The 25,104-nt window shown below is 33.8% G+C and overlaps 2 protein-coding genes across 4 annotated transcripts in view; one reads left to right on the top strand and one right to left on the bottom strand.

Moving 5' to 3' along the window:
- The first annotated feature begins 1,004 nt into the window (after positions 1 to 1,004).
- On the top strand, positions 1,005 to 21,815 carry LOC111045138 (venom allergen 5). The gene is made up of 6 exons (XM_022330453.2): positions 1,005 to 1,796; positions 4,545 to 4,663; positions 19,152 to 19,233; positions 20,276 to 20,448; positions 20,952 to 21,055; positions 21,694 to 21,815. The coding sequence occupies exons 1-6, from the start codon at positions 1,688 to 1,690 to the stop codon at positions 21,791 to 21,793; spliced, it is 687 nt and encodes a 228-aa protein (XP_022186145.2). The 5' UTR covers positions 1,005 to 1,687; the 3' UTR covers positions 21,794 to 21,815.
- A 1,775-nt stretch (positions 21,816 to 23,590) lies between these two features.
- LOC111045151 (hepatocyte nuclear factor 4-gamma) overlaps positions 23,591 to 25,104 on the bottom strand; it is a 40,178-nt gene continuing 38,664 nt past the window's right edge. For all 3 annotated transcript variants that reach the window (XM_022330470.2, XM_022330468.2, XM_022330469.2), the window contains exon 9: positions 23,591 to 24,793. In XM_022330470.2, coding sequence (XP_022186162.2) covers positions 24,531 to 24,793 — 263 coding nt within the window. In that variant the 3' untranslated portion in view covers positions 23,591 to 24,530. The remainder of the gene's footprint in view (positions 24,794 to 25,104) is intronic.

Here is a 25,104-nt window from a genome sequence, read left to right as displayed (position 1 = left end):
GGTGAGAGTTGCCAACATTACATCAACAAAGAATAATAAGAAATTCAATATCATAATATTAAATGAAAGAGATGAAGAAGTGAGAAGAAGGAGAAAGGGAAAGAGAAAGAAAAAGAAAGAGATGTAAGAGTGCCAGCAAAACATACCTTGATAGAGAAAGATAATATGATTATCTTTATGAATAATCATATGACTAATATGACTTTATGACTAATATGATTTAATCAAAAATTTTATTCTCTATTCTAGTGGTTATTATCCATTCAATAGATCTTCTTTTGAACAATTTATCGGATCTACCATTGATATGTTCAATGAGGTAATCTGGAATGTTGTTAATCAATTTATTTGCTATGTAAAAGTATTGTCTTCTGCAAACATTGAGATCCATTCTTATACTACTCTTATACTATTCAAGTCTACTGACTTGAATATTTTTTTCATTCCCAATGAACTTTGAAATTTTCAATGATTAGGAACAATTCATGTTTATAATGATATAAGAATAAAAATCGTAATTTTGATAATAGTGATAGTACACTCTGCGATTGAAAGGGCCACTGACTGTGCCATAATAATAGCCTTTGCCTGCTCATGACAGTAGTGTTATAACTATTTTTACAGTATTATATATGTTTTATGTACAATAAATGTGCCTGTATCATAATTATAAACATGGTATTAAATTACCTAGAAAACTCACTATGAGTTAGAGTCTATATGAGTGAAATAAAAAAAAATTGAGTGATGAGGATGGTTTATACATTTTATATTATGGAATGTATGAGAATCAGTAACCCTAGATATTCATAGTATACATCTATTACTGTTCAATTTTCTTATAAAATAATCTGCTTGGCAGTTGAACCTTCAACTTTCTTTTATTGATATAGAAAGCCCACAATTTATGTACTGCATTTTGGAAAATAATATGGAGGTAACTTCACCTCTATATCTATTAACTTCTTCTCATATCTATTAATGGAATATTGACCATAAATGGAAATTACTACTACGACAAAATAAACTGACCCACATAATGACACTTATTTTGAATGACGATTGTAATCCATTAAGTCAATTATAGTTCATTGGAAATGAAGTTTCTGTAACTTTTTCCTGGTTGATCAGTTAAAATTATGTCATCAACTCAACTTTGGAGTTGCTTTTGATTGACACATATATCCTCAAACACGCACAATAATATAGAATATGTCAGATAAAACTGAAATAAGGAAGTTTATCCGAGTTGAACCAAGTATATCATCCTTATAATATCAAATTCAAGTTGTTATTGCTATCAGTGAACTATAATAATTGTTATAATAGATGGATGAAGGAGAATAATATCAAGTGCTGTATAAAGCCTAGCCTATATATTATCGGGTTTGTACCTATCATTTGAGGCATATGAGTTTGTGATTGTCAAGTAACGATTGAAGCCCCCTGTTTTCATACTGTATAATGAGAGTACTAATTCACCTTTTGTCAGGCCTATTCCCAGTGAGTCTACAGTTTTTGGTGTAGAAGTCTTCAGTCTTGATAAAAATTCCCGCATTCATTGCTCGTCTCTCCTCAGTTCTAGAACATTAACCGGTTATAATTTTTATCTATTAAAAAGAAAACTCTCTTGTAGTTCTGTAATTGGAACAGTTATCTTTATTGACTGTTCAAAATAGCATACAACATGGGTTTTATTACTAAAATGGACTCTCATTGTCTACTGATTGTTATCTGCCTAGAGATAATGACCATGGTCATCGTCTCACATGCTTGCCAGAATGGTAGAATCTATGGTAAGTTTTTACTGTATACACTAATATATTTGAATAATATTGTGAATTGTATGATACATAAATCATTGTATATATATATTTTATGATCTGACTATTCAAAGTTTGGGAGATTACTGCAAATAATAAAATGTTATTATTCAACTAGTAGTTCTGTGAACAGTAGACCTTACGCTGTTTTCTCATCCACAAGAAGTACAGTATCTGATGTCACATGTTCTAGTTGTTTCAGTTGAATCACAATTCACAGTTGAATCAAAATTTACTCTTAAAAACTGTTATTTGTTTTCTCCAAGATCCAAAACTCACTTATGTTGATTAACTCAGTTCACGTTTGAATTTGTATCCCATTATGATGATTTTATCCAGTTTCGTGATAAACTTTCCATCTGATAAAAATATTTCTCAACTATTTTAAAATTGATTTTTTCAATCAAGAATATTATAATTTCTTTGGCATTATTCAGCTCATTTAATCATTTTTTATTTTATCTTCAATCACCTATTAAATTTGTTTTTCAAATGTGACAATATTGATACTGATGGGCACGCTTCATAAAAAATATTGAAACCCTACCTTATAGAAATAGTCACAGCCAGACATCTGTGTAAAATGCATGCAATGAATAATCCACTTGTCAGGTGATTGATTATGAATAATTATATAGTCTGATTGATCATATCTTAAAAGTAGATGATATATGTAGTGATATGAGAGTATGGAGGAATTCCTTTTCTTTTCCTATTATCCTTAAAATGCAAAATTTCAAAAAAACCTTGTGTATAGGCCTAAATCGACGCACAGTTGAAAAAGGAATATTCCTACTAAATCTCATCGAATTCCATCAACGCGTTTGGCCGTAATCGCGTTGCATACAGACAGACAAAAGCAAATCGAGTTGAAACATAGACCTCAACTACGTTCGGTCAATAAAGTTATAGATACCATTCAGACTATATTATGGAAAATAATATAATTCGCTTCCAAAACATAGATTGAGAATTAAATACACGTAGGGTCCAAGGTTGTAAAGTCTATACCACCAGTATTTTCGTTTGATATCATCAATCTTGTGTTTGATAGTGCGCATTAAAGTATTGTGTTTGGAGGCATACCTTACTGGAATGTTCATTATCCAATTAAACTCAATATTTTGAAACTGGTTAACTTTTATTAATATGTATCAAATATCAATTTAATCTATATGAGCTCCAAATTATCTTTGTTTTTGAATGTTTGAAAATAGTATTGTTAATAATTGAATTGAAGGCTTAATAGGTGAGGGCAAACATAATATGTTTGCTTCTCATATAACATATGTTTGTTTCTCTCAGATTACTGGATAAACAACATGTGTACTCGTATTATTTATGATCTTGATTGGTAAAGGTAGATCTCAGCTGTTGACGTTGGGAAGCAAATAATAATTTCTGATAGAATAATGATTATCAATGATTATAAATGAAAATCGATATTATATAATCAGTAATATTATTGCATGATTTCAGAACAAAACACCCTTTGAAAAAATACCTATACAGAGTGAGTCATATGGAGTCAGTATGGGAACCCTTTAATAAGCTGCAGACTGTTGTAGATTAGGCTACTGTAAATTTCAGGATAAGTTATTGGTCGAATAGGCCACTCTAACATTTGACCTAGAACTAGATTTTAATCCCTCATAAGGGAGTGACTTAGCGGATGTAACTCGAATTTTTTAAATGTACCGTATAAACATCCATTGTGTGGTACATCATTTTTAAGGTACCGTATTTTTAAAACAAGAAAAGATGATATCGATAAAAAAGTTCTATAATACTTGTATCCAAAATGGTGGCTGATTGAAGTTTCACCAATAATTTCTGAAACTATTCAATCAAAGAACATTTTCATTGATGTCATCTCTCTTGTTTTAAAAGAGCCTTTGAAATCATGTACCACACAATGGGTGTTTACATTTTTTGATATATTTGAGTTACAACCCCAATCTCTTAATAAACTAAAACTTCAATCAGCCGCCATTTTGGATGAAAGTACCTATTATAAAACTTTTTCATTGATGCCATCTTTCTTGTTTCAAATATACCTTTAAAATGATGTACTACACAATGTGTGTTTGCATTCAAAATATTCAAGTTACAAAGCCTATAAATCTTTCCCTTATGAGGGGTTGAAATACAGTTGTACGTCAAAATAGGTAGAGTATTCGACAAATAACTTATTATCCTGAAAGTTACAGTATTATATCAACAACAGTCTCCAACTAATTTAGGGGTTTCCATGCATATAACTCACTCTGTATATTTCAAGCTCATACACCTTGAAAGAGCTTCCATAAAAACAACACCAAACCACTTGAATGAATATTAAATAAACTATATTAATTACTATGAATATTACCAATGAATAATGTCAGAGGAGAATTGATACTCGAATTATTGTAGAAAAACACTGAACTAGAATAAGATCCAATATACAGTTTGTGAAAAAAAGTATTTATGTTGACGTGACGTTCAAATATTTGTAGATGAACCGCTAACCATTCATATCACTTCCTTCAAAAGGAATAACGTATAAATGAAATATTTGATATGTAAGTTGTCCTTACACATATGATATGAACTTGGTTTCCGGTATGTTCTTGGTATGATATGTACTTGTCCTTACACATATGATATGAACTTGGTACCGGTAATCACTTCTTGAATACACCTATTAGTTTCCTTAAAGGTCTGTTCAAATCGTTTCAGATAACAAAGTGACAGGAAATGACATTCAGACAATTGTCAATACCCACAATAATCTGAGAGCGATGGTTGCTCGTGGTCAGCTCAGGAATCAGCCACCAGCTCAAAATATGCAGCAAATGGTAGGTGCTCTATGCAGTTACAGTTCAATAAAATTACGAATCAGTTTTTCGAAAATATTATATAATTCTCGGGAAAGAAGGACAGCTGATAATATCCCAATAATCTTAGCCCAATCTGATAAAATTATCTGGATGAAAAAATTAACAAAAATTATCGATAGACCACTCTAAATAATTTGAGCAATTAATTCAAAGCATTTTTGAATAGTGCCTCTTGATCTCATTTTCCTTATGATTAAGTTTTTATGATCAGTTATGGGAAAGATGGGAATATACCTGACGAAGTCACACTGCATGCCAGCTCCTCTATCATGAAGATCGAGTTATAGTCCTGAAAGAGCCAAAAATTGGATGAAAGTCTGATATTTCAATAATCTCTCACTTTGAAGAGTGATTATCTAGTAAACACTTGGAAATATTACAAAACTTGACCAATGATGGAGGAAGGACTTTCAGTTACAATCATTTTATGAGACATGACTCAAAATAGTTTTAATAACTATATTAATAGTATTACTATAACAGTAGGCCTATTGATAACTCGTGATAGGAAATTATCAGCTCAACTCATCGAATCCAAACTGCAAAATAATAAATAATCAATAAATATTTATGTAAACTATTACTATACTGAACATTTGTGTTACCATTTACTTAGGAGAAATCAAAATACAGTATTATATTTTGCTAACATGAGTACGAATCCTTCTGTTCGCACGTCAAAAAACTGGATAGAGTAGCCTAACTAACTTATACATATAGCCTATGTTCGAATCAGAAATTCAACTCAACCGGCCATTATATTATATATTTCTCTAGCAATTGCATAATAAGGTATAACATAGGTATTAGAATAAAATAAAAGGGAAGTAACTAGTTATAAGGTTCAAACAGTAAAAGGGTAGGAGATGGTGGCTTAAGATATTTGTTGTTTTATGCTATAAATGATTCTTAATTCAGAAATTCAACAAATCCATTGGGCCCTTTTCAATGAACCATCATTTGTAGATTTCCTTTCTGTTATAAGAACAGATAAATTCTTCCTATTCACTATCCTGATGCTTTTGTAGGGTAGGGACGAGGCCTTGTGACTAATGAAAGGAGGTTTAAGACTCCAATTCAAATCACAAAACAACTCAATTTCTATCAAAACTGTGATTTTGAAAAGAAAAGGAAAACACTCGACCACAATGTTTCACATCTATTTATTTATTTATTTATTATTTTAATTTCTACAAGAAAGCACTGAATGATTTCATTGAAATAAAATGAATAAATAAATAATCAATAAATGAAATCTATGATGGTCGTCCATCTTCATAAACTTAGTCTTTCATAGAAAACAAAAAGCAATAGACATTGGTAGCCCTTAATCTATTCACTAAAATCATATTTTTTTACTGAGAAAATAATCTATGATTATTTGAGATAAGTTAGGAAGGAGTCACTATTCGTATATAGACTACTCCAGTTACTTCTTTCTTTCTCAGTAATATCACAAATGGCCTTTAATTCATTTTCATAGTTAATTCTATCTTTCATCTATTCATGAGTTGAGATATTTTTTATTATTATTATTATTATTATTATTATTAGTCGTAGAGCTCCCGAAGTGGAAGACGCTGAGTAAAATCATGATCATCGATTTTTATTAGACTTGGCGGTTTTCTTGTTCGCCCACCAGCTTTTCATTCTCTGAGAAATGCAGCTTTTCTTTCTTCACTCCATCTTGTGCCAACTCTTGGTGCTTTTATCTCTGGAATAATTTCCCATTTGTTCACTTTTGTTTTGAAATTATTTCTATTTTTAATTTCATCATCAGTAATTCCTGCCAAAACTAGATCTTTCTTAACATTCCTAATCCATTCTCCTCCATAGGCAAGCAAAGCTACATATTTTACTTTTTTTTTTTGTGATTCTATGGTCAGGGAGCCTCATGATATGACCATAGAATTTTAGACGTCTTTTTCTCATGTCTGTTACAATATTTCAATGTTGCTCAACTGTGCTATTTTTCTGTAATCTATAACCATTCTCAGTTAATCTCGGACCTAGAATTTTTCGAATTATTTTCCTTTCTTCTTTCTTCAAATTTTCTAGATCAGCTTTCCTGTTGAGATTTAGGGTCTCACTGGCATATAGCATTGATGGCTTTATTACTGTATTATAATGTCTAATTTTAGTGTGAAGAGACAAGCATTTTTTATTGTAAATGGATTGCACCAGCCCTAGGCCTTTACGAGCTTTCTTTATTCTATCCTGCTGTGATAATCTCTCCGGAAAAACCTCTCCTAAATATTTAAAACCTGGAACCCTGTTGATTGTTCCATATTTAGGTTGTAGTCTGGTAACTTCTAGGTTTGTGGTTGTGAACACTGTTTTTTCGAAGGATATTTGTAAGCCAACTTTTTCTGCACATTCTTTCAAAGTTTCTATTTGTTTTATTGCAACTTCGCCCGAGTCTGCCATTATTGCAAGATCATCCGCATATTTTTTATTGTAACTGCAATAACCGATTTTCTACCTCAAACCAAACTGAAATCTAACCATGCATAACGGAGATATTGGCGAAAATATGTATAGGTCATGTGCATGTCGCTGGCCCGGCCACATTCGAATTTAACCAAACAAACTATGCCAAGATTTACTACCTATTTTCTACTATTTTCTACCTCAAACCAAACTGAAATCTAACCATGCATAACGGAGATATTGGCGAAAATATGTATAGGTCATGTGCATGTCGCTGGCCCGGCCACATTCGAATTCCACCAAACAAACTATGCCAAGATTTACTACCTATTTTCTACTTTTTTCTACCTCCAATAACAGATTTTCTACCTCAAGGATAACAGAGATATGAGCAAAAATATAGAAAGGTCAATGACCTTTCAGCCCGGCCATCTTTGAATTTGACCAAACCAAATATGCCAAGATTTACTACCTATTTTCTACTATTTTCTACCTCCAATAACCGATTTTCTACCTCAAACCAAACTAAAATCGAATCACGCATAATGGAGATATTGGCTAAAATATGTAAAGGTCACGTGCATGTCGCTGGCCCGGCCACATTCGAATTTAACCAAACAAACTATGCCAAGATTTACTACCTATTTTCTACTATTTTCTACCTCAAACCAAACTGAAATCTAACCACGCATAACAGAGATATTGGAGAAAATATGTATAGGTCATGTGCATGTCGCTGGCCCGGCCACATTTGAATTTCACCAAACAAACTATGCCAAGATTTACTACCTATTTTCTACTATTTTCTACCTCCAATAACCGATTTTCTACCTCAAACCAAACTGAAATCTAACCATGCATAACGGAGATATTGGCGAAAATATGTATAGGTCATGTGCATGTCGCTGGCCCGGCCACATTCGAATTTCACCAAACAAACTATGCCAAGATTTACTACCTATTTTCTACTATTTTCTACCTCCAATAACCGATTTTCTACCTCAACCCAAACGGAGTTATGGGGCATTGTAAGTTTTCACCCACCCCCCTCGCCAATCAACACACACGAAAACTTGTTACTAGTCTTGCCATGATTGAATTTCTGAAAAACCAAATGAGCCAATATGTAGTACACAAGCCCTGCTATCATATTCCACAAAGAACGGAATCGATAGCTCATCACTAGACAAAGTTATTGAGTGTTTAAAGATTACCCCCCCCCCTCATAACAGCATGTCTGTGGCCCGGCCACATTTGAATTTAAACAAACCAACTATGCCAAGATTTTCTTCCTATTTTCTACTATTTTCTACCTCCAATAAAAGATTTTCTACCTCAACCCAAAAGGAATTATAGGGGATTGTAAGTTTTCACCCACCCCCCTCGCCTATCACCACACACGAAAACTCGTTTCTAGCCTTGCCAAGATTGAATTTCTGAAAAACTAAATGAGCTAATATGAAGTACACAAGCCCTGCTATTATATTCCATGAAGAACGGTATCGATAGCTCTTCACTAGACAAAGTTATTGAGTGTTTAAAGATTACCCCCCCCCCTCCCATAATAGCATGTCTCTGGCCCGGCCACATTTGAATTTGAACAAACCAACTATGCCAAGATTCTCTACTTATTTTCTACTATTTTCTACCTCCATTAACGGATTTTCTACCTCAACCCTAACGGAGATATAGGGGATTGTAAGTTTTCACCCACCCCCCTCGCCTATCACCACACACGAAAAAACGTTTCTAGCCTTGTCATGATTGAATTTCTGAAAAACTAAATGAGTCAATATGTAGTACACAAGTCTTGCTATTATATGAAGAACGGAATCGATAGCTCATCACTAGACAAAGTTATTGAGTATTTAAAGATTCCCCCCTCTCCCAATACAGTATGTCGCTGGCCCGGCCACATTTGATTTTAAACAAACCAAACCACACACGAAAACACGTTTCTAGAAATATTTTCAAACTGTCCAAAAATCCACTGTTTCTTACTCAGCCGCCAATTTGTTACTCACACATACTATCTCAACCAAGGAATCTCAGACAGTTTCAAAATTATTTGTAGATTAATTTCGTACCCTGGAACAGTGCCTTGAATATTGGTAGGGAAACTTGAGATAATTGGTAGTGGTTGATTTTAAAAATAAGCATGTATTGAACTATGTTTTGAATTGTTACTGATGAAATACCATATAACAAATAATAATGTTAGGAAATAAACATAAAACAACTAATTACATGAAAAATGCATTGCAAGACGTACCTTTATTTCATCAATAACTATAATTGAACATATGATACACTAATTAATATTTGAAATACCTTGATAAAATCACAATTAATTGTTCACATTCAGCAAACAAAAGGAGAATAGAAAAATCATCCTAATTTGCAATGGATGAAAATTGCAAACTATTCGATCATAAGATGCACAAATTAATATTTGAAATACCTACATACAATCGAAAATAATCGTTCACATTTTGCAAACAGAAAGAATAGGAAAATCATCCTAATTTGCAATGGATGAAAATTGCAAATTATTCGATCATAAGATGCACAAATTTATATCTAAAATACCTTCATACAATCGAAACTAATCGTTCACATTTTGCAAACAGAAAGAAGAATGGAAAAAACATCCTTATTCGCAATGGATGAGAATCGCAAACTATGTGAACATAAGATACACTAATTATTATTTAAACTACACCATATATAATCACAACTAATTGTATACACTGGCAGATAATTTATAGACTTTTGATGATATTCTCTCAGCTGATATTCTTTGAACATGCTCCCTCTATTGATGCCGATTCTCTGTAACTCTTTCATTCATACTGCAGGTATTCAATTCTTAAATCTTCAATACGTTACTCTCACATACGAAAGAATAAGAGCAAATCTTTCTAATATTAGGAGCAGTAAAGATTTTTGGAAAGCAGTTAACTTGTTTAAAAATAAAGAATACAGAACTGATAACATTTCTTTGGAAGCTTGGGAGGTATTTTTGGAAGACAAATACGGTTGCGCAGAAAATGGCCGAATTCATATTGAGACTAGAGTTGCAGATGCTCGTCACCCATACTTGGATCAAGAGTTCAGTTCAGATGAATTGTCACATGTACTTTCACTTATGAAAAAGAAAAAGGCACCGGGTATCGACGGAATCGGAAATGAGTTTTATAAAGCACTACCAGAAAGGTGGAAAGACTATCTACTGGGTATTTTCAATAAACTATTTTTGAAGGGAGAGTTTCCCGAGGCTTGGTTAAAAACAAAGATGTTTTCCATATTCAAAAAAGGTGATAGATTGGATCCAAAAAACTATCGCGGAATCGCCCTGATCAATGATATTGTTAAAATTTTTACTCGACTACTCAAGATCAGACTCTCAAACTGGGCAGATCGCTGCAACGTACTCCCCGTGTGCCAGAGTGGTTTTAGAAGAGGGCGCAGTTGTATCCATAACATTTTTGTACTACAAACTTTGATCTTCAATCAGATCTCAGTAAGAAAACGCAAATTATTTGGTTTGTTCGTGGACTATGAATCCGCGTTCGACTCGGTGTCGCATGAACTTCTATGACATGAGCTAGGTATGTGCGGAGTAAGCAGCAGAGTGATAAGGGTGATGAGAGCGCTGTATGGCTTTGCCACATTCATAGTCGATAAGGGTCGTCAGGATGGAATTTCACAGCCTATAAAGGTGTCAAAAGGCGTTTTACAGGGAGATTCCTTGAGTCCTTTACTTTTTACATGCTATTAAAGGGAAATAGAGCATAATTTTAGAGAGAGAGGTCTACATGGTATCCCTTTAAATAGAAATGTGGATGTCATGATGCTAATGTTCGCGGATGACATTGTTATTCTGGCAGACAGTGACTCAGATCTAAGAAACAAGTTGAAGTGCCTGGCCGAGTATTGTGATAAAATTGTTAGTAAAAGTAGATAAAACAAAGGTAGTTGCATTTCATAAAAAAGGCCTCAGACGTAATGCAGCTTTCTATTACAGAGATAAGAAACTGGATATTGTAAATAGCTATAAGTAGGCCTACCTTGGAGTTGAGTTCCACTCATCGGGAAAATTCAATAAATTAGCGGAGTTTCAAGTTAGTAGATCTAAATACATTGGAGAGACAACCATAAATATTCTAAGAAAGGCGAAGTCGGATGTTTGGGCGAGCAAAATGAAGCTCTTTGATTCAATTCTCATGCCCACAGTGCTATATGGATCGGAGATATGGGGTCTAAGCTGTATGAATATAGTGGAGAAGGCACAGCTTTATTTTCTAAAGCGTTTACTCCTGTTGAATAGAAGCACTCCCAGCTGGTCATTGAGATTGGAGACGAAGACTACGGTTGAGTAGTTTTATATTCGTCAAGTCAATTAAATACATCTGTAGAGTTATGTCAATGGCTAACGGGAGATACCCCAGAGAATGCATTGATAGATTATACGAGTTGGCGCAACAAGATCAAGATAACCAAGGTAACTGGGTGTGTTTGTTGAAGAATCAGTTGCATCTGGCGGGTTGCAATCTGGTTGGAGATTGGCAGGACAGAGGAAAGTTTTCTAAAGTCTTACAAGTTGAAAAAGGAAAACTAGTACAAAACTATTTCGACAGACTCTACGGACAAGACATAGAAGCAGCTCTGAACTCAACAAGCAGCCCACATTATAAAAGATTACACCCTCTTTTCATGATTGGTGAACAGCTACTGTATAAAATGTCTTTTGCGAAAACGCGCTGCGTCGCACAACTGCGCTTAGCCACTAGAAACTCTCTCTATTTATATAATAATAGAGACCTGGTAATATGGATTAACAGCTCATTAGAATGCCCTATTTGTAATATGAAAGAGAAGGAATATGTTGAGCATTTTCTGTTAAGGTGCCCGATGTATGGTGGAATAAGAAGACACTATTTAGAAAAATTCACTACAAATGTGGTTACTGACGATGACAAACTCATGGTTTTACTTTCGAACTTTACGGAGCAGAAAATCAACCGTTTGTATGGGTATACAATGAAAGCAATCGAAATCAGATCTATGATAATGAACACTTGAATAATGTCCGATAATTATAGTCAGGGAACAGAGGTTATCATTGAAAATATTAAAAGTATTCGATGCTCATTTTAGACGGTTAAATGGGGAATGCAGTGAGCTGAATAAAGTAAGTTTGATGGGGATAGATTGAGCTCTAAAAATAAGATAGTTGGAAGAGATTATTGTATGTGTGACGGATTATTATATAAAAATGTATTATTGGATATATTTGTCTAGAATTGATTATTGTTGAAGTTAATACTGTTATTACTCGTTTCGTTTATAAAATAGGAATAGGTAGATATTTAAAACTGGAATGTTATTATTGTTGATTACTATAAATGGTATTTTTTCTAGTATGTGAGAAATGTAGTATTGAATAAATTTTATAAAAAAATCATTATTTTTGTAGTTGAACTGTTATTGCACGTTTATAAAATATGTATAGGTATATATATTATACGGGAGTGCTATGATTGATAGATATGGAATTGTTATTACATAAAAATGTACAGATAGATATTTTATTTTAAAATTTTTCGAATGTGATAGATCTATTCTTCTGTATATTAGGAACATATATACTTACTAGAGTACTCTTACTTGTGATATATATTTAAAGCATGATTTAAGACATACCAGTAATGTGATATCATAGAATGTAATGACTGTATTCAACTCAACTCGTTTGTATTAGCATATGTGCTTGAAACAAATAAATTTATTTTATTAAATCTTCAATACGTTACTCTCACATACATTGATTCATTGACTTGAATCAAATTTATAATTATACTAGCCGTCAGGCTCGCTTCGCTCGCCATACCCGTCTAGCAAGGGGGCTCCGCCCCCTGGACCCCCGACTGGATCGTCCAAGAATGAGATCAGCAGGCTCGCTTCGCTCGCCTGCATTTTTCATTTGAGCATTTTTATTATATGTTAGGACGATCCAGTCGGGGGTCCAGACTAAACGTCTGGCTAAACGGATATGGCGAGCGAAGCGAGCCTGACGGCTAGTAATATAATATTCCCAGGAATAGCTCTGATTGAAGTAGCAGTGCCCAATTTTTCCTAGATTAATGGATTTCAATCTTCAACTTGGTGCCAACCTAACAAAGTCAACTCAACTTAATGCCAACCTGACGAAATTATTTATTTATTTACCAGTTAACAACGGTTTCGAAGAGGTACTCTCTCTAGATTATAGTTCTATATTAACATATGGTATGGCCTTTTTTCAATTATAATTAAGAGAATAAGAAGAATATACATGCTAAAAGACGAACTTTAAACCCTTAAAAACCACCCTTGGAGTTAAAATATTGCCAAAAGATTTCTTAGTGCGCCTCTAAAGGGTCAACTGAACATACCTACCAAATTTGAACGTTTTTGGTCCGGTAGATTTTTAGTTCTGCGAGTTAGTGAGTCAGTCAGTCAGTCGGTGAGTGAGTGCCATTTCGCTTTTATATATATAGATCTAAGACTAAGAACAAACTGAGGTATATTGTTACACTGAAAAATTTAACTAATTGATTTTACAATCTAAACTTCAAAAATTATTATACAGATCTGTTAAGCATGAAGATAATTATTATTAAGCTTCATATTATTTCACAATTGAATCTACTACATCTTTTCTTTCATTATAAAACTTCAATCATGTTTATTTATGAATAATCATAACTGTCAACTGAGTACAGCACTTTGTATTGATAACATTATTTGAATCAAAGAATTAAGAATCTATTCTCTATCAATCATTCTATTACATCCTTCAAAGTATACTGATAGTAAGATGTATTTAATTGAATAGAAAAATCTATACCAGGCTATCTACCGATGTACTGATATGAATTACATCTTTACTGTATGCAAGTATTATTTACTATCGAATCATCATAAATAATTATTATACATCCAGTACAAAATAACAAACCATACAATAATCTTACAATATCAATTTGGAATGGCCTGCTATTAATTGATTTGTATGATTTGATATGTACAATGCATTGATATGAGAGAGCTTTGTTAATTTACTCTATTAGGCCACTACCTAGTTCATTCATACTCTCAACTATTGGTTAATATTTTCAAACAGCTAACATCTTTATTCCACCGGCTTATAACTACGGTAGGCCTGCATTATAATTATTATATATGTTTAGGTTAAAAGTTTAGCACGTGATCGCTAATTCTCTCTATCAGTCACACACCTCCACCCATTCACTCACGCTGGTTACAAAAGCCTTTCGTTGGTTTCGAAAGCCAACTCACTTTCCATAGAATATAGGTTTCTTTAATTCAAACATAGTAAAAACAATAACAAGCTACAACAAGAACCCCTCCACTATCACAATGGCTATTCAACAGCTTATATTTCAAAATACATTCAGTTGATGAAATTTATAAAAAATGTTTGTTTTAAAAACAACAACCTTCCGAATGTTCAACATTATGGTTCTATTTGGGAAGCTATCCAAATTTTGTGGCTCAATGTATACAATAGATCCGTGCTACTCAGCTATCAAATATTGGCTCATTTAGTTTTTGAGTTTTTTTTCCTGGCTTGACTGGACACGTGTTTTCGTGTGTGGTGATAGGCGAGGGGGGTGGGTGAAAACTTACAATCCCCTATAACTACGTTAGGGTTGAGGTAGAAAATCCGTTAATGAAGGTAGAAAATAGGTAGAAAATCATGGCATAGTTGGTTTGTTTAAATTCAAATGTGGCCGGGCCAGAGAAATGCTGTTATGTCGGGGGGGGGGGGGGTAATCTTTAAACACTCAATAACTTTGTCTAGTGATGAGCTACCGATTCCGTTCTTCGTGGAATATAATAGCAGGGCTTGTGTACTACATATTGACTCATTTAGTTTTTTAGGAATTCAATCATGGCAAGGCTGGAAAAGTGTTTTCGTGTGTGGTGATGGGCGAGGGTCGAGGGTGAAAACTTACAATACCCTATAACTCCGTTAGGGTTGAGGTAAAAAATCCGTTAATGGAGGGAGAAAATAGTAGAAAATAGGTAGTAAATCTTGGCATGGTTGGTTTGTTTAAATTCAAATGTGGCTGGGCCAGAGACATGCTGTCATGAGGGGGGGGGGGTAATCTTTAAACACTCAATAACTTTGTCTAGTGATGAGCTATCGATTCCGTTCTTTGTGGAATATGAAAGCAGGGCTTGTGTACTACATATTGACTCATTTAGTTTTTCAGAAATTCAATCATGGCAAGACTAGAAACAAGTTTTCGTGTGTGGTGATTGGCGAGGGGGGTGGGTGAAAACTTACAATGCCCTATAACTCCGTATGGGTTGAGGTAGTAAATCGGTTATTGGAGGTAGAAAATAGGTAGTAAATCTTGGCATAGTTTGTTTGGTGAAATTCAAATGTGGCCGGGCCAGCGACATGCACGTGACCTTTACATATTTTAGCCAATATCTCCATTATGCGTGATTCGATTTTAGTTTGGTTTGAGGTAGAAAATAGTAGAAAATAGGTAGTAAATCTTGGCATAGTTTGTTTGGTGAAATTCAAATGTGGCCGGGCCAGAGAAATGCTGTTATGTCGGGGGGGGGGGGGGTAATCTTTAAACACTCAATAACTTTGTCTAGTGATGAGCTATCGATTCCGTTCTTCATGGAATATAATAGCAGGGCTTGTGTACTTCATATTGGCTCATTTAGTTTTTCAGAAATTCAATCTTGGCAAGGCTAGAAACGAGTTTTCGTGTGTGGTGATTGGCGAGGGGGGTGGGTGAAAACTTACAATCCCCTATAATTCCGTTTGGGTTGAGGTAGAAAATAGTAGAAAATAGGTAGAAAATCTTGGCATAGTTGGTTTGTTTAAATTCAAATGTGGCCGGGCCAGAGAAATGCTGTTATGTCGGGGGGGGGGGGGGTAATCTTAAACACTCAATAACTTTGTCTAGTGATGAGCTATTGATTCCGTTCTTTGTGGAATATGATAGCAGGGCTTGTGTACTACATATTGACTCATTTAGTTTTTCAGAAATTCAATCATGGCAAGACTAGAAACAAGTTTTCGTGTGTGGTGATTGGCGAGGGTCGAGGGTGAAAACTTACAATCCCCTATAACTCCGTTAGGGTTGAGGTAGAAAATCCGTTATTGGAGGTAGAAAATAGTAGAAAATAGGTAGAAAATCTTGGCATAGTTGGTTTGTTTAAATTCAAATGTGGCCGGGCCAGAGACATGCTGTCAGGAGGGGGGGGGTAATCTTTAAACACTCAATAACTTTGTCTAGTGATGAGCTATCGATTCCGTTCTTTGTGGAATATGATAGCAGGGCTTGTGTACTACATATTGGCTCATTTAGTTTTTCAGAAATTCAATCTTGGCAAGGCTAGAAACGAGTTTTCGTGTGTGGTGATAGGCGAGGGGGGTGGGTGAAAACTTACAATCCCCTATAATTCCGTTTGGGTTGAGGTAGAAAATCTTTTATTGGAGGTAGAAAATAGGTAGAAAATCTTGGCATAGTTGGTTTGTTTAAATTCAAATGTGGCCGGGCCAGAGACATGCTGTTATGAGGGGGGGGGGGTAATCTTTAAACACTCAATAACTTTGTCTAGTGATGAGCTATCGATTCCGTTCTTTGTGGAATATGATAGCAGGGCTTGTGTACTACATATTGGCTCATTTAGTTTTTCAGAAATTCAATCATGGCAAGACTAGAAACAAGTTTTCGTGTGTGGTGATTGGCGAGGGGGGTGGGTGAAAACTTACAATACCCTATAACTCCGTTTGGGTTGAGGTAGAAAATCGGTTATTGGAGGTAGAAAATAGTAGAAAATAGGTAGTAAATCTTGGCATAGTTTGTTTGGTGAAATTCAGAGATGGCCGGGCTAACATGTCCCTGGCCTGGCACTTTAGTTTATTCAATATCTCTGCTATCTTTGAGGTAGAAAATCGGTTATTGGAGGTGGAAAATAGTAGAAAATAGGTAGTAAATCTTGGCATAGTTTGTTTGGTGAAATTCGAATGTGGCCGGGCCAGCGACATGCACGTTTTAAAATCTCCTTGTGTCTCAGGCCTCTCACTCCCATCCCTATCTATTTTCCGTTTCTCAAAATTCTGATAACATACTATATTCTCACTGAAAAATCAATAATTCTTAAAAGAACTTTTCATTGGTAATTCATTCAGAATCAATGGGATTTGGATAAACTTATTATTCCACTAATTTATTGAACAAATATAATAATATTCAAATTTCCAAATCCAACACAATACGTACGAGGGAATGGCAACTTTAAATGAAGAAAGTGGTTCCTCTTCTTCATTCAATATTGTCGAATTATTTATCAGGCCAATCACCGACTTGGCAATTTATGCTTGTTATTTGGATCTATTTCTTTCATGATAAAAATAAAAAATTTTCATTTCTATGCACTATAATTGTACTCCAAGCATTGCTTCTTGCTTTAATTCATTATTTAAATTTATTATGCTCCACGTGCTCCTTTTGCGTTTTTACTTTCCTTGCCCTACTACCATAGGTAAGGAAAGTATTGCTTTCCAAAAAAAATAAGGTACCCCAATCTCAAGTTTTCTATACGTTTCAAGGTCCCCTGAGTCCAAAAACATGATTTTTGGGTATTGGTCTGTGTGTGTGTATGTGTGTATGTGTGTGTGTGTGTATGTCTGTGAACACGATAACTCCATTCCTAATTAACCGATCGACTTGAAATTTTAAACTTAAGGTCCCTATACCATGAGGACCCGACAATAAGAAATTCAATAAAATTCAATTCAAGATGGCGGAAAAAATGGCGGATAATTACTAAAAAACCATGTTTTTCACGTTTTTCTCGAAAATGGCTCTAACGATTTTCTTCAAATTTATATCATGGATAGCTATTTATAAGCCCTATCAACTAGCATAAGTCTCATTTCTGGGAAAATTTCAGGAGCTCCGTAATATTCTTGAGAAAAATGGCGGAAAATGACTAAAAAACCAAGTTTTTCACGGTTTTCTCGAAAACGGCTCCAACGATTTTCTTCAAATTTATACCATGGATAGCTATTTATAAGCCCTATCAACTGGCATAAGTTCCATTTCTGGGAAAATTTCAGGAGCTCCGTAATATTCTTGAGAAAAATGGCGGATAATTACTAAAAAACCATGTTTTTCACGTTTTTCTCGAAAATGGCTCTAACGATTTTCTTCAAATTTATACCATGGATAGCTATTTATAAGCCCTATCAACTGGCATAAGTTCCATTTCTGGGAAAATTCTATGAGCTCCGTAATATTCTTGAGAAAAATGGCGGATAATGACCAAAAACCAGGTTTTTCACGGTTTTCTCGAAAACGGCTCTAACGATTTTCTTCAAATTCAAGCCATGGGTAGCTATTCATAAGTCCTATCAAATGACATGAGTTTTTTCCTTGGAAAATTGCAGGAGCTCCGTAATATTCTTGAGAAAAATGGCGGATAATTACTAAAAAACCATGTTTTTCACGATTTTTTCAAAATAACTTGACCGATTTTTTTCAAATTCATACTCTGTATAGTTATTTATCAGCTCTATTAACTGGCATGAGTCTCCTTTCTGGGAAACTAATGGGGGGTCCACCCCATCCTTGAGAAATGGACTTTGTAACCTCCTTCTCGTGCATGAGGTAGGTAGGTAGAGCAGTTCATAAAAAGAACACATAGTCGAGATATTTCATCTGTAGAACAGCTGTTTTGACGACTTTAAAAAAATGACGACTAAAAAAATCATTGAATTTCACAATTTACACAAAGGAAAAAGTACTCTGAAAACAATTATATATACACATATACAAAAGTCTGATCGTAGTTTCGAATATGAGCAAGGAAAGTTGTGTGAGTGTACCACACCAGATTTTTTCTTTTGAACACTGCTTCATTTTTGACTAAACATTGATATTAATATGATTTTTATGGAATTATTTGTTTTCAGACTTGGGATAGCCAACTAGCTCAGAGAGCTCAGTACTGGGCGAATCAATGCGTTTATGCTCATGATAAAAATAGGGGAAATGGTGAGTAATCTTTCAGTTTTATATTAATTTATTCATTGAATAGGCTACGCCTACTTGAAGTATCACGTGCAGGAAAATCAACAGGCTTTCAATCAAGCTCAAATAAGTGTTCTTTTCAACAGGCTCTCAAGCCCAAAAGTGTTCTTTTCTATGCAACAACAAAATCAATTATACATTTAACACAGTTGAATTGAAAAATAAATCCAGTTTTGAGATATCAAGGATGAAATCAGATAGGTACCGTATCTAAATTTCTGGAGCTTGATACTCACATCAGAATGTTAGCTGCTTTTAATTCAACATTTGAAATCAAAATCACTCTACTTGAGTTCAGAACTAAGCAAAATTGACAGTTGAACTGCAGTATCTGACGATTGATAAGACAAACTTAAAAAAATTTCTCTTGAAGGAATTATTCTTATTACAAGATTAAGTTCGATAAATATACTACTTACATCATATTTCAGTTTGGTTTATTTTATAACGACGCATAACCAGATATAGTGAGGTTCACGTTATAATGGCAGTATGTTTGACTAGCAATATGGTACCGTATTGCTATCCTTGACTTTCATTCAACAAAGCGTATAGCGTTATCTCTTTTTCGCTTTGCTCTGTTGCCAGATCGTCCTTTAACAATGTAGAATTAATAAATAATTAACAAAATATTTCATCTTAATATTATGTAAATACATTATGAAATTAAATCAATAAACCTGTAACTGCTACCGACTATTGACAAGACAGAGGTTTCACAACGTTTTTCTCCTATCTTCATTCACTGCCATTCTTCATTAACGTGGAATTCACTATATTTCCATTATTCAATGATCAGAATTCATTGGATAAAATTCAATAGAATTCATCACGAATGGCATCATAATGAAATGCATCTCAATGATTTGAATAATTTAAGATCTTTGTGATTGGGTCTATGATTAACAAATTACAATATAGCTGCTTTTAAATACTGTGTATTATATTGCTTATGAATTCTGTGAGCAGCCATTTGTTGATTTTTGTTTATTTGTGCATTTTTCAGATGTTGGACAAAATATTGCACAAGAATATTTCAGTGGGCATTCTAATCGTCAGCATAACTTTACTAAAGTTATATATGACTTATGGTTCAGTGAACACGTTCGCTATAGATATAAAAAGCTTGGACCGGGAGATTCCAGTGATCCTGCAACTGCTACTGGCCATTACACTCAGGTATAGTGTTAGAATATTTATTGAATTTCTTTCCTGGATTTATTATTGGTAAGAGGATTTGTGACATTATTATAGTCATCAGGATATAAATTATCTTTAGATACTGTTTTTGGTGAAATATAGTAATATTTATCCATAATAAAACACTAGAATATCCTCTTGAAGTATCACGAGTTTGTACTATATTATAAAGAGTTTTTTGTCTAAGATGATTCATTTTATTCCGGCGACTACAAACCGTCGATGGCTGCATGACAGGCGAGATCAGACTTTCCTTTACTCATGTTATAATAATCCTCACCGGAAAACACAATTGTTTTTCCACAGTAGCCTAGGCCAGAGGCCAGAAAAACATTTATATAATTCATTGCAAGGAATGGCTCATCAGATGAATCGGTTAGGTACGGATAATGTGTTTTTACCATATAGGTACTGTCGTGTGAATTTAAATGTGTATAGGCTACCAATTGATATGGTAGTTTGTAAAACTATGTCATTTTCAGATCGTATGGGCTAACACTAATAGAGTTGGATGTGGATTTGCCAGTTACTATCAAACTCAAAAAAGACAAGATCAGATATTCTATGTTTGCAATTATGCACCATCGTAAGTAAATACTGCAACATTATTTTGTCATCATCTAGTTTTCACAGTTCATTATTATATAATAGTGAGAACCAACTGTGTATTCTATTCATATTGCAAGAAGTTACTGTTCATTTTCTCTATTATCATGTTTTAGTAAGTAGTATCCTCCTCACTTGCGCCATCGATTTGAATTTTATTCAGGGAATGACCGAGCATACGGTACTTATAGCCTACATAACAAATGATGGAATATTAAACCTTATATTCTTTCCAATACAACAAATTATTATAAAATTGATTCATTTTTCGCTTCTTTCAGAAACTGATTGAATAGAGTGACGTTTTCATTTGTGAAGTGGCGAAGTTTAGACAGTAATGTCCACTTTTTATTCATTCATTCATTCTTCAATCATTTATACAAGAAGTACATTATCAAAATGATAGGGAGAGGAAGAATAAGGTAACCTTGTACTCTACCACTCAACAACGAAATTTCCATGTAAAAGATATTCCTCGAAAATTACATTGATTTAAAGTTTGATTTTGAAGCTACTAGCCTTTGATTATTAGGTATCGTTTTCAAATTTGTCATTAAGAAACATCATTTGGAATCTGAATAATACATTTCTCGTGAATTTTTTGATATGTTCTTACAGGGGCAACTTTATAGGACAGTATCCGTACATATCAGGAGACCCCAATTGCAGAGCAAACGGATTGTCAAATAGCAATATCAATGGTCTTTGTAGACGTTAATCGAATTACATTACATGTAATGGTGAGTGTTTCCAATCAGTTTTATCTGATCACTTCAAGTCCGAATTACCTTTCAATAATGGATATAAGTGAGTCCCTACTGTATTGTGTAGGCCTAGTCCATAATGATGAGTAAGTTTCTGTAACATAATACTGTATATATTCCAGAAAATACAGCGAGTATATTCCACAAAATTTAGCTACGACAGTGCTGAACGACAGTGGTATATGACAGTGCTTATTCTTTTTTTTCTCAGGATAATAAATAGTTCTTGATGACTCGTGGAAAAATATTCATGATAAATTTTAGGAAATACATTGTAAAATTATCTATCAATTTTATCATTGGATGAGCTAACACCTATAATAGAATATATTATATTATTTTCGCCCCACTTGGATGTAATGAGCTGGTTTTCGTGCGTCATATGGAGGCCGAAAATGATTGTTTTCTGACCAGGCCGGCAAAAGTTTCACGGCCCTAGGGCTGTAAAATAACCTTGAAGTCAGCTGATTCTGATTTGATGTGAACGTGTTTACAAAATGGTTAATGAAACGGAATCAGTTTATGCTTCTAGAATTGAATAAGTATTCTGCAATAAGATACTATCATTTTATTTGGATGAATAAAATACAGATAAGATAATATATATTATAAACTATTCAAATTCGATTTTCAGAGTAGGATAGAACTTCTAACCTAAACTTCCGAAGTCAACGACAACAAGCATTGTTGACGTTGACATTCAGATTGGCCAAATTTCAAGTGTGCTAAAACAGCTGATCAAAAACTTTTCATTATTTGTGTTTATTATTCAAGAATCAAAACATTTATAATAATATAATCTTATTGTCATTTGGAAGAATAAAAAGTATAAACTCAACTTCTTACATAATTGAACATAATCTTTTAGATTATTTAGACAAATCAGAATAAAAAATAAAAATACTTGGACAATTTCCTGATATTCAGATTACCTCAGATTTGCTAGAGCTATGACCTTCCTGTTTTGCTTTCGGAAGTGCCTAATAAACAATTATTCTCATATTAATATTGTTTATTTCTCTGTGTGGCGAAAAATAACGTTCTCACCATGGCAAAAATGTTTTTCCGGCTCTCAATCTTTTCTAGTCCTCGGCCTAGGGCCTCGGACTTGAAAACCGATTTCGAGCCGGAAAAGTCTCATTTTCGGCCCTAGGTGCGAAATATACTATTACATATACACATCATATAATACATAATTATATACGGTAATTCATTAGTGACATTCCAATTTGATTATATTAGTTTGGAGAGCAAATCTAGTGTTTAATTTGAGTATCAACTTGGACTGTTACAAGTATTGATACAGGTTGAAAGATTGAAGGACATTTTTTACAAATAAATTTGAATTAAAATTAGACAATAGAAATTTAAGGTTGTGAGTAAGATACTTTGAATCAATGCATTATCATTATTAATAAGTAATAATAATGTGTATCATTCTAAATTATTTTACAATATTTATGTTTTCTGGTGACATTTTATTATCAACCTCAATGCAATTTCCCGATGATTTTTTTCTAATTTTATTAGATAATATGCGGGAATTTTTGAACGTGACTGTAAATATTATCAAGTCGTATTTGAAATCTAAAAACATAAGAATGATTTATTTTATTTCAGAAAATAATGATCGACAATAATGGTGACAAAACTCATTCCAAAATATGTTCAATTGTCAAAAGGAGGAAATCAGAAGTTTGGAGGAATGGAAAAAATTATTGAAAAGGTAGAAAAATAATCACATCCACCAGTTTTGCCATCAAATATATGATGTTTTATTAGTGATATGAGAATAAAATATGAAATTCATAAAATACACATGCATTAGTAAAAAAGTGTTTTTATTAGAAATTATCTAAATAAAATTTACAAAATAATAAATAATATTGTGACCAACAACTTGTATCACTTGATTTAATTAATATATATTCATAAGAGATTTCATTTCTCAGCAAATGAATCGAAACGATATCCTACTCTGCATTAGTGCGGTATACAGTACAATATTGATTATTCGAACGTCAGTCAGTTGATTAAAAAATGTTGTATAGGCCTATCAGCATTATATTTTAATGAATCATAGAGCATGATTATGAATTGAAAACTTGTTCTCTTGAAAGTTTTATGTGGAAAATGAAGATTAATGTGGAGTATATTTTGAAAAATGTATAATATTACGGTATGTCATGGAATATTCAATTCACAATGTAAATGAAGGCTAATGGTAAATCACAATCTCCTTGTGTGAAAAGGATAAAGTGTGAGATATATTTTGAAAAACAAATAAAATGCCGTAGCCCACTTTCAATTATTGTTCGATCTCTACCGATGAGATTTGAGAACCAAGCTTTGAATTTCTAAATATTTACAGTATCTGAATCGAGCCGTTAGCAAATCTTTTTGTGTAGAAAGAATAGAGTGTGACATGATATATTGAATTTTTTTTGAAAAACAAATAAAATGGCGTAGTTCATTTTCAATTTTATTCGATCTCTACCTTTATGAGTAATGAGAATCAAACATTGAAATTTGAAATACTCATCTTAATGAAATCATGACCAAATCTCCTAGTGTCAAAAGGATCTTGATCTTTCATATTACGGTATGTCATGGAATATTTTATTCACAGATAGTGAATAAAATTTTGTTACAATGTTAGTCTATTTATGCATGCACAGAAAGTGTTCGGCACTAGTAGGTATGTTCGAGGGAAGGCTCTTGCTTGAAGCCGATGTGGTCGTAAGGTACATTGATGACGTCAGAGTCGTCCCGTATGCCAGGAGGCGCCTCCAAGGATGCGCCGTTGTGAGGCTGAGGTGGACTGGCCAGAGAGTGTGGACTGTGCTCCGGACTGAGAGCGGCGTGACTGTCCGGCGAGCCGTTGGAGCTCTGGTAGCTGCCGACGCTGCCACCTCCAGTGTTGTTCTGTTGGTTGTTCGCTTCGGTTGTAGCACCTACCAATGCAATAAAACATGTTAAGAAAATATTCGCTACATCTATATATATATATAAAAGCGAAATGGCACTGACTGACTGACTGACTGACTGACTCACTCACTCACTCACTCGCAGAACTAAAAATCTACCGGACCAAAAACGTTCAAATTTGGTAGGTATGTTCAGTTGGCCCTTTAGAGGCGCACTAAGGAATCTTTTGGCGATATTTTAACTCTAAGGGTGGTTTTTAAGGGTTTAAAGTTCATCTTTTGGCATCTATATTCCTCTTAAACCAATATCTTAAAATTATAATAATTGAAATGTTAAT

This window comes from Nilaparvata lugens, chromosome 2 (assembly GCF_014356525.2).
Source record: "Nilaparvata lugens isolate BPH chromosome 2, ASM1435652v1, whole genome shotgun sequence".
In the NCBI taxonomy this organism is placed as follows: domain Eukaryota; kingdom Metazoa; phylum Arthropoda; class Insecta; order Hemiptera; family Delphacidae; genus Nilaparvata; species Nilaparvata lugens.
This window is presented reverse-complemented; position numbering and strand designations above follow the sequence as displayed.